This window comes from Aricia agestis, chromosome 4 (assembly GCF_905147365.1).
Source record: "Aricia agestis chromosome 4, ilAriAges1.1, whole genome shotgun sequence".
NCBI classification, from domain to species: Eukaryota; Metazoa; Arthropoda; class Insecta; order Lepidoptera; family Lycaenidae; genus Aricia; species Aricia agestis.
Genome location: NC_056409.1, coordinates 1375727 through 1388566, shown reverse-complemented (window position 1 = coordinate 1388566; position 12840 = coordinate 1375727). Strand labels below are relative to the sequence as shown.

Sequence of the window (12840 nt, the reverse complement as noted above, 5' to 3'; positions counted from 1 at the left end):
GGGTAAACATTTTTAACATCTCATCGCACATGTGACCTGACAGACAATTTGTAAGACGTAGGGGAAGTAGACCGCTGCGGCGGCTACGGCGGCATTGGAAAGGCAGTATAATAATATACTCTCCTCTCACCTAAAGCTTAAGTTTTCATTTCTGCTGGCAATTCCGGAGATAAAACCGTAGGATGATTACATTTCATACGGCAGCAATGCCACAGGCAATTGTCAGCAGATGACGTACAATTTTTGCGTTATGTTACTGTCACAAGACACGAGATCACTGTTGTTGTTTTTAAGCGTTTATCGCGAGCTTTGAGCGCGGTGACCGAATCAAGATATTCCGTAACGAAAAAAACTACCCTAACCTTTTAACGTCGGAGAACCATTCGGCACGAATGGGCCGGTTCGACCGGAGAAATACCACGGAGTCACAGAAAATCGGCGTGAAACAGCGCTTGCGCTGTGTTTCGCCGAGTGAGTGAGTTTACCGGAGGCCCAATCCCCTACCCTTTTCCCTTTCCTAGCCTCTCCTATTTCCTTCCCTACCCTCCCCTATTCCCTTCCCTACCCTCCCCTATTACCCTATTCCCTTTTAAAAGGCCGGCAACGCACCTGCAGCTCCTCTGATGTTGCGAGTGTCCATGAGCGGCGGAAGTTGCTATCCATCAGATGACCCGTTTGCTCGTTTGCCCCCTTATTTCATAAAAAAAACCTAACCCCTGGTAACCCTAATGGTAACTCATCGGTGTGGCATTGCCAGACTTCAGCGCGGTGTTTGTGTGCGTGCAACTTGGCGTATGCGAATTTTAATTACATAAGTTGATAAAAAATGCTATGCAATATAGCTTTACCGCGGCAGTCCCCGAGTGCGACGCGTATTTATTATTAGTGACATAGCAGTGATGACGTCACAATTGTCCTCACAGCGTTATTAATTCACGTCGGTCACAAATCTTCGAATGCATTAGGATTCCTCGAGGGATCGCCAATATTGCATTATCCATCACTTTAACTTTACACCACACGCAATATTTCATACATTTGTTATGAAATCTGAAATTTGTTTCAGGACATATTTTACTTTGTTGTGTGATAAGAAGTACGAGTTTTAACTAATAATTTTAAATGTTTTTCTTGTCGTACGTGATCCACTTTTCATCACCAGTTATCAGCTTCTTCAAAAATGGTTCGGTTTCATTACGTCTTAATAAAGTATCACAAATGAGTACACGTGGTTCATTAGGTTTCTTTCAGTGAGCTCATGAGACACCCAAATATCGAGCTTTTTTGTGTACCTAGCTTTTTTCAAATGCGCAAAAATCGTTTTGTGATCAATCCCCAGTTCTTCAGCTACATCGTACAACTACTAATATGCCGATCTTGCTCCACTTTTTCAAAAATGGCATCAGTTTTGTCCGTAACAGGGCTACCAGAGCGACGTGCATCTTCGATATCAAAATTTCCGGATTGAAAACGCTTAAGCCAAATTTGCGCTACTCTCACAGATACTGCGTTAGGTCCATAAATATCACAATTTTTTTTGCGGCTTGTGTTGCATTTTTACCTTTTTGTAATAAAATTTTAAAATGTATCGAATTTCTTCATTATGAATCACTAATTTTAACAATAAGAAAAACAAATGAAAATCTCACATTTACCTGTTTTGAATTTGGAATTGTCTTCTGTAAAATTAAAACTTTTTAATGATACCAAAATCAGCCAGATACAATTGGTTATAGCCCAAGAGATTTTATGACAAGTTCATACATACTATAATGCGAAAAGACTTATTCCCCAACCTATTATTATTATAGTTAACAAATGCTTGCAGGACGCTTTGCTGCACGCGATCAAGGAGGAGTACGTGGAGGCGGTGGAGATGCTGCTGCAGTGGGAGGAGACACACCACGTTCCCGGCGAGCCTTATGTGAGTGCATGTTGGTGTGAGTGCGTCTGAGCATGAGTGTGTGAGTCTACGCGTGTTCGTAGAGGTGCTACGCTGGCTGTATACCAGTGCCGCATAACTCCTCTACGGATTTAGCGATATGCGTGACGGCCGAAAAGGAAGATCTTCCGAGCGAGATAGCATGCTCGGTCAGGCCGAAACCCGCTGAGGTCTTTTCAGACTAATATGTAGTATGTACAACGTATAACTTGTTCCGTATCGATTTCCGTAGCGATCCCCGGCTTGAGCTAACTCACTCATCCGCTGAGGTACAGAGGTCATCATTACTTCCACAGATTCTTATTAACATTGAACTTCACAGAGCTGGGAATCAATAGACACTGCAAACGCGACCTTCACGTCTGACATCACGCCGCTCATCCTGGCCGCGCACCGCAACCACTACGAGATCCTCAAGATCCTGCTCGACCGCGGCGCCACCCTGCCCGTGCCCCACGACGTCAAGTAGGTACAGACACTCCAATGGTAACTGGTAACTCTGGCACTTACTCTTTGGCTCGAGCAATATTCTCACAACAAGTAGGTACAGACTCCAATGTGGTAAGTGGTAACTCTGTCACTTACTCTTTGACTCTACTAATATTCTCACGACAAGTTTAGGTACAGACACTCCAATGGTAACTGGTAACTGTGTACTTACTTACTCTCTGGTTCTAGCAATATTCTCATGACGACAAGTAGGTACAGACACTCCAATGGTAACTGGTAACACTGTACTCACTTACTCCTTGGTTCTAGCAATATTCTCATGACGACAAGTAGGTACAGACACTCCAATGGTAACTGGTAACTCTGTACTCACTTACTCCTTGGTTCTAGCAATATTCTCATGACGACAAGTAGGTACAGACACTCCAATGGTAACTGGTAATCAGAATTACCAGTTACCATTGGAGTATCTGTACCTACTTATCGTGAGAATATTACTAGAGTCAAAGAGTAAGTGACAGAGTTACCAGTTAGCATTGGAGCGTCTGTACGATAAGTAGGTACAGATACTCCAATGGTAACTGGTAACTCTGTCACTTACTCTTTTGCTCTAGTAATATTATTCTCACGACAAGTAGGTACAGACGCTCCAATGCTAACTGGTAACTCTGTCACTTACTCTTTGACTCTAGTAATATTCTCACGACAAGTAGGTACAGACGCTCCAATGCTAACTGGTAACTCTGTCACTTACTCTATAGCCGCTGGTCATTCTTATCTCAATACATCTACAGAAAAAAACAGCTTTTTGTAAAATAACATAGGTCTGTCTACCGCTGGCTCTTACTGTATCACTTACTCATTCTCTAGCGTGCAGTTTCTTAAAAACTCATTATTAGATTAAATTTCAAAAACTCAGTCTACACTCTACACGTCTTGACAAAAGTCTAAAAATCCTTTCAATTAACATAATATTTTCTGAGCCCGGCTAAAGTTTGTTATAATATTAGCTTAGTCTAAACAAGGAGTCACAACATTTCATACTAACATTTTAAATAAAAAATTTAACTTTCTTGCGATATTTTTAAGACTGATACTTCTGTCTAAAATTTCTCGACTCAACGTTTTTTTTTAATTTCCCTAGATGCGGCTGCGACGAGTGCGTGAAGTCGTCGGAGGAGGACTCGCTGCGGCACTCCCAGTCGCGGATCAACGCCTACCGCGCCCTCTCGTCGCCCTCCCTCATCGCTCTGTCCTCCGCCGACCCCGTCCTCACAGCCTTCGAGCTGTCCTGGGAGCTCGCCAAGCTGAGCGTCCTCGAGACTGAGTTTAGGATAGAATATAGGGTAAGTATTCTATGATACTACACCTCATGTACTGATTTAATATTGATGTAGACAGGATTGGGTTAAAACGTAATATTTACTTACGTTAATAAAATATTCAATACAATGTGCATTACTTAGTCCTAACTGGAATGGTACTGAGTAAATGGATTTAACCAACACAATGCACAAGCACAGCAAATACAACCTTGCAGGCAAAGAATTCTATTTATAGAAGTCTTTGCTTGCAGGTTGTACAACTTACAATACACAATCTTTAGGGTTGTGTAAGTTAATAATATTATTATGACACCTACTCATATTAACATGATTCAGTATCTGTGTAAAGTTACAATTAAATTTTTGGTGGTACCTACTTACAAAATTTTGCTTGAATGCTAACAAAAATTATATTAGCTATTGATGAATATCACAATAACACAATAACACCTTAACAGACTTTAATTAAACATAGTATTACACAGTATTGTTTTACAAAATGTATTAATTACAGAGTTTAAGACAACAAGTCCAAGAGTTCTCGACCTCTCTCTTGGACCACACGCGAACTTCCACTGAGCTGGAGATTATGCTGAACTACAACCCGTGGGACATGGACAGCTGGGAGCCAGGGGAGCGACAGACGCTGGGCAGACTGAAGCTAGCCATTAACTACAAGCAGAAGATGGTAAGTCAGTGATGGCCAATCTGAAATTACAAGCGAAAGATAATATTTAAGTTTTATGCTAGTAAGGAACTAAACCCTAAGGTTAGGTTCACACGGCGTTGTTATGCACGTTTCCTGCACGTTTTTTTTTGGCAGTATAAGTACGTCTTAACGAATTAACAGTGACGCATACAATGTATTTATATAAAGAATCATTCACACGGTGGTACTGCACGATTTGTTGTGTCATTATATTAATGTCAATATACGTAATATATTGTATATGCACTATAACGTATACTGCAAAAAAACGTGCAGGATTGTACCGCTATTACTCGTAAAATTATACAACTCTTTTAAGCAACCGTTTAATTAAAACACAAAACACTGCATTACAAAAATTGGTACCAGACAGTACAGTCAAATTTTTGTTTTGGGCCTGATTAGACGAACGGAGTAGACAGGCGCGTCAGTGACTAGACAGCTTGCTCTCGGCCAATTAAAGTCTCGACACTGGCTCACCACTTTACTCGGTAGGTGTAATTCAAGCCCATTAAATATAATGTTTTTTACAGTTTGTGGCGCATCCAAACGTACAACAGTTGCTAGGCGCGATTTGGTACGACGGTCTGCCCGGCTTCAAGAGAAAGAGCATGGTTGGACAATGCATACAGGTAAATATTTTTTATTTTTTTTAATTTTGCTTATAGGTTTTTTTTTATGTTGAAGGCAGGTCAAGTAGCCCTGATGTCACTGCGACCCTTGAGGATCTATTGTGACTCCTTCGCATTAGAGTACCGTCCCCAACCCAATGCTGCTCATAAATTGAACGATGTGGTTGGGGTTGGTGCCACGAATTTCCTCGGTGGATGAGTATTCGTAGCGATCAAGGTGCCTGTTTCTGCTCTGTAGTAGAGCAGGAAAGTCAAGGAGAAGGTGTATAGCTGTCTCGTCCTCCTCCTCGCAGAATCTGCAACTGTGCAGAAGTTGTTTATAGGTAAGGATTCTATATTTTGTAAATCAATCAGTTAAATAAGATAGCGAGTTAAAATTAGATCAAATTTTTTAAGAATACATTATTATGTTTTTATAACGGCGTCCTTTTTCACGAATTAAACGGATCACCTGATGTAAAGCAACTTCCGTCGCCCATGGACACTCGCAGGCCGCAGCATCAAAAGAGCTGCAGGTGTGTTGCCGGCCTTTTAAGATGGAATAGGGTAAAAGGGGAGGGTAGGGAAGGAAAGGGAATAGAGAAGGGTAGGGAAGGGAATAGGGTAGGGGATTGGGCCTCCGGTAAACTCACTTGGCGAAACACAGCGCAAGCGCTGTGTTTCGAGTGACCTACTTTTTTAAAACAGGCAAAAGGCCCACCACACATTCCCACTACTCCACCTCCTGTGTCGCCAGGATCAACAGTGGTTGTTGTGGATATTCTTCAAAACTACTAATATATTAAAATATCCACGGTTTTGTAAGTAAATATTTTATTGCTGTTGTACGGAATACATAGGAAAAATTCTCACAGAAATTAAAAAAAATGTCTAAAATGTCATAGAGAAAAAACAATATTTCAAAAACATAACAAAACTCTTTATAAAATCCACTACAGTGGTAACCAACCACGAAAACCCTTTGATATGATCTCAGGAATGCCCGGGAGACAAGCTAAATCTGTCTCGGGACCCGTAATATGAAAAAAGCTAGGAAGAGTAAGAGATACCCGACTTACTGAATTAAACGTACTGTACGAGAAAATCCTAGACGTAAACATTTGTTTCTCGTCAGGTAGCGAAGCTGGGCGCCATGTTCCCCGTGTACTGCTCCATCTACATGATGTCGCCGGAGTCGGAGACGGGCCAGTACATGAAGAAACCCTTCGTCAAGTTCATCTGCCACAGCTCATCATACATGTTCTTCCTAAGTTAGTGCGATTATTAATTGTCATACAAAGTTTTAAGCGACAGCATGTTTTCAACCAAGAAAGGCAACAGATAATGTGAGATGGGCGAAAGTAAAGGCTTTATAATGCTCATTGCACAGTCGGAAGTCAGAAGGGAAAGACAGCTTTTTACAAATTCTCTTTCTCGAAGAAAGGTCTTGCGGCCTTATTCGTATAGCTGTCTGCAGAATTATATTTCCTCAACTGTACTATAATATCACTGGCCCCAGGCAATAAGCGGTAATATCAAAAATCGATTTTTGTAGGAGAAATAAAAGAAGCTAATTTGCTTTTGTATAGTTATCCAAAACAAGCGTTTAAAGTGTGAAATGAAAATTATTTTTTTTACCAATTTAACCATGTATAATAATTACTAGCTATTGCCCGCGACTTCGTCCGCATTACCATAGTAGTTCACATCCAAAGTATTATTTACTGTACAAAAATATTCAATATACTTACAGAATTGACTTTCCTACGATTTTATTATATACTTATAGATGTTCCGCGCGGCTTCGCTTGCGTAATTTAGGAATTTCACGCAACCGTACATTTTGCAGCAAAAAATAGCCTATGTCCCTTCACGTGGTCTATTCTTAATGTTTGCCAAATAACATAAAAATTGCTCCAGTAGTTAATAATATAATAACCAATTCCATATAATTTTCCCCGTTTTTTCCACATCTTCATCTATTTCTTTGCTCCTATAAGTTTTAGCGTAATAAAATATAGCCTATAGCCTACCTCGATAAATGGGCTATCTAACATTGAAATAATTTTTCAAATCGGATAAGCAGTTCCTGAGATTAGCGCGTTCAAATAGGCCCTTTCATATAATTTCCCCCGTTTTTTCCACATTTTCCTCTATTTCTTTGCTCTTAATAGTCTTAGCGTGATAAAATATAGTTTATAACCTTCTTCAATCAATGAAATATCTAACACTGAAAGAATTTTTCAAATCGGACCAGTAGTTCCTGAGATTAGCGCGTTCAAATAAGCCCTTTCAAATAATTTTCCCCCGTTTTTTCCACATTTTCCTCTATTTCTTCGCTCCCATTATACTTAGCGTAATAAAATATAACCTATAGCCTTCCTCGATAAATGGGCTTTCCAACATTAAAAGAATTTTTCAAATCGGACCAGTACTTCCTGAGATTAGCGCGTTCAAACCAACAAACAAACTCTTCCCAATTATAATATTAGTATAGATTGTGTTGGTGAGCTGAAAGTATTTTTATTAGATTCCTTTAAAACGACAAGTTTAACTTACTAAATCTTCGAATGCGGTTTTTAGCACCACGACATTTAACACTATAAATATTGCCTCGTTATTGGTTTTTAATGTAATATCACACATTCGTACTAATGCTAAAAGGCAGAAGGTTACTTCTTTACGTAATTACCATGGATTTGTATGCATGTAGTAGCTTGACATAGTAGTAAAGGCTCTGGAATAAACTTCTCTGATAGTACAATATTCCCGTGTGGTATTGCGTAGCCGTGGATAAAACATACTAATAAGTATGGAGTTAACTGTATTCATATATTTTTTCAGTGTTACTATCTCTAGCATCGCAGCGTGCGGAGTACCTGGTGCTGGAGTATTCTGGGATCTCGTGGCTGCAGGAGCTGGTGGAGTTCTGGAAGCAGCGGGAGCGCGGTTCGCTGCCCGGCCTCATAGAGTTCACCATCATCATCTACATAGCAAGTAAATTATATCTGCATGCTACGATATAATATTATGTTACCCTTTGTACTAATAGTGAGACATATAACGAGCGAATATTAGCCACTTACAACTTTACGATCGCTTGGCAACACTGAATTTTATACCTTTTTACTATACTTATATAACTATTTACTAATATGAGGGCCATTCTAGTTTAGAGCCGAAAAAAATAAATCAAAAAAAATTGGTGAAATTTAAGATTTTTATTATTTAAAATTAATAATTATAATGTAATAAAACTATTAAAAATAGTTTCGTTTGCCAATAATCATTAAAAAAATCAAGAATTTAAGTTTTTACTTGATAACAGAAATGACGCTGTGCCTAACAGGGGTGATGAACATCAAAATAAATCCTAATTGTAAACATTTATAACGATTGTGGCGGTACCCACAATTCGCATAACAATCCTGCATCGTGCTATCGAAGTTTTCTGAGCGCGTCGGTATATATACGACAGCTGAGATGTATCACGTGGGCTCCGGCCTGACTGGGCATACTACCTTGCTCGGTCGGAAGATCTTCCTTTGGCCGCCACGCACATATCCCACATTGGTGACCCTCGACAGAACACGCCTCCTTTATCATATTATCCCACAACAATAATTCTGATGCATATTTAAAACATGTAATGTAGATTAGTGATAGTAATAAACAGATTTATCAAAGCTCTAAAATTTTAAGAGAAAAAAATTATATCGTTATAAAAAAAAAAAAAAAAATTGTTTTATTTCTGAATAAATTTGAATCAAATATTTTCAGAATGTTGAACTACATGTTTCCTACCACCGGTTCGGGAACTAACCCGGCGAGAAGAACCGGCGTAAGAAACTCGCACGGGGCCACTTTTTAGTAAAAAAGTGGAAAATTTGTCTTTTAAAAAAATAAAATTTACAATGTAAATAACTTAATCTATACAATATGAATACACAATTGTAAGTCACATATAATAAATGTAGAAGCAGCCTTGCAAGCAGCCATCCTACTCCCAAGATGTGCTATCGTTTAGGAAATCTTTGACCGTATAAGTAGGCTTTGGCACACAAACGTTCTTTAATTACTTTTTTAAATTTATTAATTGATAGATTTTGAACGTTTTCCGGGATTTTATTGTAAAGGCGTATACATTGACCTTTAAAAGATTTACTTATTTTGCTAAGTCTGATCACTGGTATTTCCAGCTTGTGCCTATTTCTAGTGTTTCTACCGTGACTATCACTTTTAGTTTTAAATTTAGTTAAATTCTTTCTAACATACAATACATTATCCAAAATGTATTGAGAAGCAACAGTTAGAATACCAATTTCTTTAAACTTTTCTCTCAGAGATTCAAAAGCTGACATTTTATAAATTGAGCGTATAGCTCGCTTCTGCAGCACAAAAATTGTATTGATGTCGGCAGCGTTTCCCCATAAAAGGATACCAAAAGACATTCTACTGTGAAAATAACTAAAATAAACTAGTCTTGCCGTGTCTTCATCAGAAATTTCCCTAATTTTTCTGACTGCATATGCTGCAGAACTGAGCTTACCTGCAAGATTAGCAATATGAGGACCCCACTGTAATTTACTATCTAATGTAATGCCTAAGAATACAGTGGAGTCCACCAAATTCATTTTCTCATCATTTAATAGTAAATTGGTTTGAACTTGCCTAACATTGGGCAAAGTAAATTTTAAACATTTGGTTTTCTTAGAGTTTAAAAGTAAGTTATTAACATTAAACCAATGTACTATTTTTGAGAGAGCACTATTTACCTCGTCGTAATTTGACTGCCGTCGCTTATGATAACAGAAGTGATGCACCACTTGTGTTATCAATATTTTTATTTACTAAATATTATATTATATTTGATTTATTTAATTTATTTCGTTTTTAACTATTATTTATTTTGATCGAAATTAAGAATTTGTTAAAAACTGTAAAAAAATACGGTCTACATTAAACAATATCTAGCACAACAAAATGGGTATCTATAAAATAGTTTTTAAAAATCTATAATCATGCAACATTAGAAACTTCCGAAAAATATGTTTTTAAAGAAATATGTACATTTTTACAACGCTTTAAGAAAAAATAATGATCAAAAAATTTGTTTCGTCTGAGGAATCACAGGATTTTATTTGCTCTAGGATTGTTGTCGTTCAAAGGCCAACATAATGTTTTTGAGTCATTTTGCTGTATTTTTACTATCTTTTCTAACATTAAAAAAATAAAAGCAGTTAAAAATTTTATTATACGTTTAATAAAACACTGCAAGAATAGTGAAATGATGTCTTCTGTTATGAAAATGATTATTCCTGTTATCAACAATTTAGCTACTTAAAATTTATTGCAATTGAAAAAAACTTGACATACAGAATAAATAACAAAAAGTATTAACTTTACTATATTTTAATAAGAAAAACGTCATTTCTGTGATCAAAAATCACTTCTGTTATCAGCCGGTTAACAGAAGTGATGATAACAGAAATGATAAAACTCAAATAATCTTTATTTTATTTCAAAATTGTCAAATTTAACTGAGTTTTATTTATGTTTTACAATAAAAGGACTAAAAATACATGTAAACAAAGGATTTTTACAATATTTAACAAAGAAATTAACTTTTTATAGACTTAGCAGAAGTGATGAGCGATCTCAACCAATGGAAAAATCACGAACAAATTTTGCTTTTGTTACAAAACGAAAGAAATAATCAAACTCTTTGTTACTAATATAGAAACTACAAGTGAATTGGTGCTGCCTACGTGCAAAATTTATTTGAAATTAAATGTGTCACTATATTTTTTTTTGTAAATTACAGTTGATAACAGAAATGACGGAAATTTTGGTAACAGGAGTAGAATCAAGAATAAAAACGTGCCTGTACTTCAGAAGAAGAATATACTCATTAAATCATAAAGCCAACTTATATTTCAATACTATATTAACTATAACACTAAGATATTGTTTCAAGAAGTATTTTTTTAAGTTGCCCCAATGTGCTAAGGTGTGAAAGTAACAGTTAACAAGGGTGACGTTTGGGTACTTTGAGCCATCAAGTTGCTAAGAAAATGCTAATTTATATACTTAAAAGTATTATTATGTTATAGTTCACATCGGTTACTATTATTTACACTCATAAATTTATTGATACAAGATTGTTAAAAGTACTTTTTTGTCAAGTAACAGATTTTTCGCTGTAGAATAGAATGACCCAATAATGACCTGTCACATAATACTGGTCCGCTAATAACGTGACCTTGCTAAAGAGACCTAAAAATTGAGCACTGCATCTTCTTCTTTTACTTTTTCCGAGCACTACTGAGTACTGACGCAGTTCCTGAGTTGTCAGATTTTGTTAGCTAACCGCAAAGACCTTATATGATATTTTTCGTTCCCAAGTAAAATATATAGAGCGACAAACATTTTGTAAGTAGGCACTTAAATTATATGACAATTGACTATACGTATACGTCTTATCTTACTGTGCCGTATTCCTTTTGCAATTAAACTCCTCTCCAACAAACCGAGACTTCTGTAACATCCAGGTTTAATCTGGGGCGAGATCCGGTCGCTGTGGAACGGCGGGCTGCTGGAGTACATCAGCGACCTGTGGAACATCGTTGACTTCATCACCAACATGTTCTACGTCGGCTGGATCAGCCTCCGCTTCACGTCATGGTATATTGTGCAGGTGGGTACAGGTTTTAAGGAAACTTAATAAGGGTCCGGTCTCCCAAGCTGACTGGATAGTATACACAAAAGCATAGTTCACACAGGAAAGTCTTTTCTTCTATATTTTCGTTATTATCCTAGGCGCTATTAATTATTACACAAACTCGCTAGCACCGCGTTACGTTTCGTTACGATCTGTTTATCTCTCTATCAGAATCTACCTCTATCAGATTTGAACATTGCAAAAGAATTAATAAAACTGATTTCTTATAATATTTACTTACCAAGAAATCAGCTAATTTGCAACGGGTGTGCATTTGCAGTGACTGTCCTATGTAACAATAAATCAAAAGCGTAAAAAATAAACGCATTAAATTCTATATTTTAGAACTCTTCTTAACTCATTCACTCTCAACCAGTAGAGCTACAACCTGAAGTATTTTTAGTAAAAGTAGTCACCAAATTAAAAATATTTAAAATGGCGACTCGCGAGCAGAAACAAGCAAATTTTTAGAACCGTTCTATTCAACGTGAACACTGAACAGCCCTTCATACCGAAAAGTAACTAATTGGGGGTCTTGTGAATGAACTTGATAAGAGGTCGCCAGCATTCACGGACAAATCGCGCAGAATTTAAGCTGTAGTTTTGCATAATATTTGGGTTGATAAAAATCCAAACAAATTCTAACATTAACTTAGATAGAGATCTCTATACGTGGGAGAGCCATGCTTCGGCACGAATGGGGCGGATCGACCGGAGAAATACCACGTTCTCACAGAAAACCGGCGTGAAACAGCGCTTGCGCTGTGTTTCGCCGAGTGAGTGAGTTTACCGGAGGCCCAATCCCCTACCCTATTCCCGTCCTTACCCTCCCCTATTCCCTTCCCTTTCCATCCCTACCTTCCCCTATCATCCTATTCCCTCTTAAAAGGCCGTCAACGCACCTGCAGCTCTTCTGATGCTGCGAGTGTCCATGGACGACGGTAGTTGCTTTCCATCAGGTGACCCGTTTGCTCGTTTGCCCCCTTATTTCATAATTATAAAAAAAAATCTATTTTAGTAGTCATAATTACCATTTATTCCTATGGTACATTCCTTTTAGCTCTTAGACTTTCGGTCATTAC

The 12840-nt window shown here is 37.6% G+C and overlaps 1 protein-coding gene across 2 annotated transcripts in view; it reads left to right on the top strand.

The window, feature by feature from the left end:
• Positions 1 to 12840, top strand: part of LOC121725944 (transient receptor potential protein) — a 48530-nt gene that overhangs the window by 24307 nt on the left and 11383 nt on the right. For both annotated transcript variants that reach the window (XM_042113144.1, XM_042113143.1), the window contains exons 4-11: positions 1829 to 1924; positions 2265 to 2407; positions 3537 to 3738; positions 4232 to 4405; positions 4960 to 5058; positions 6173 to 6308; positions 7882 to 8034; positions 11589 to 11734. In XM_042113144.1, coding sequence (XP_041969078.1) covers positions 1829 to 1924; positions 2265 to 2407; positions 3537 to 3738; positions 4232 to 4405; positions 4960 to 5058; positions 6173 to 6308; positions 7882 to 8034; positions 11589 to 11734 — 1149 coding nt within the window. The remainder of the gene's footprint in view (positions 1 to 1828; positions 1925 to 2264; positions 2408 to 3536; positions 3739 to 4231; positions 4406 to 4959; positions 5059 to 6172; positions 6309 to 7881; positions 8035 to 11588; positions 11735 to 12840) is intronic.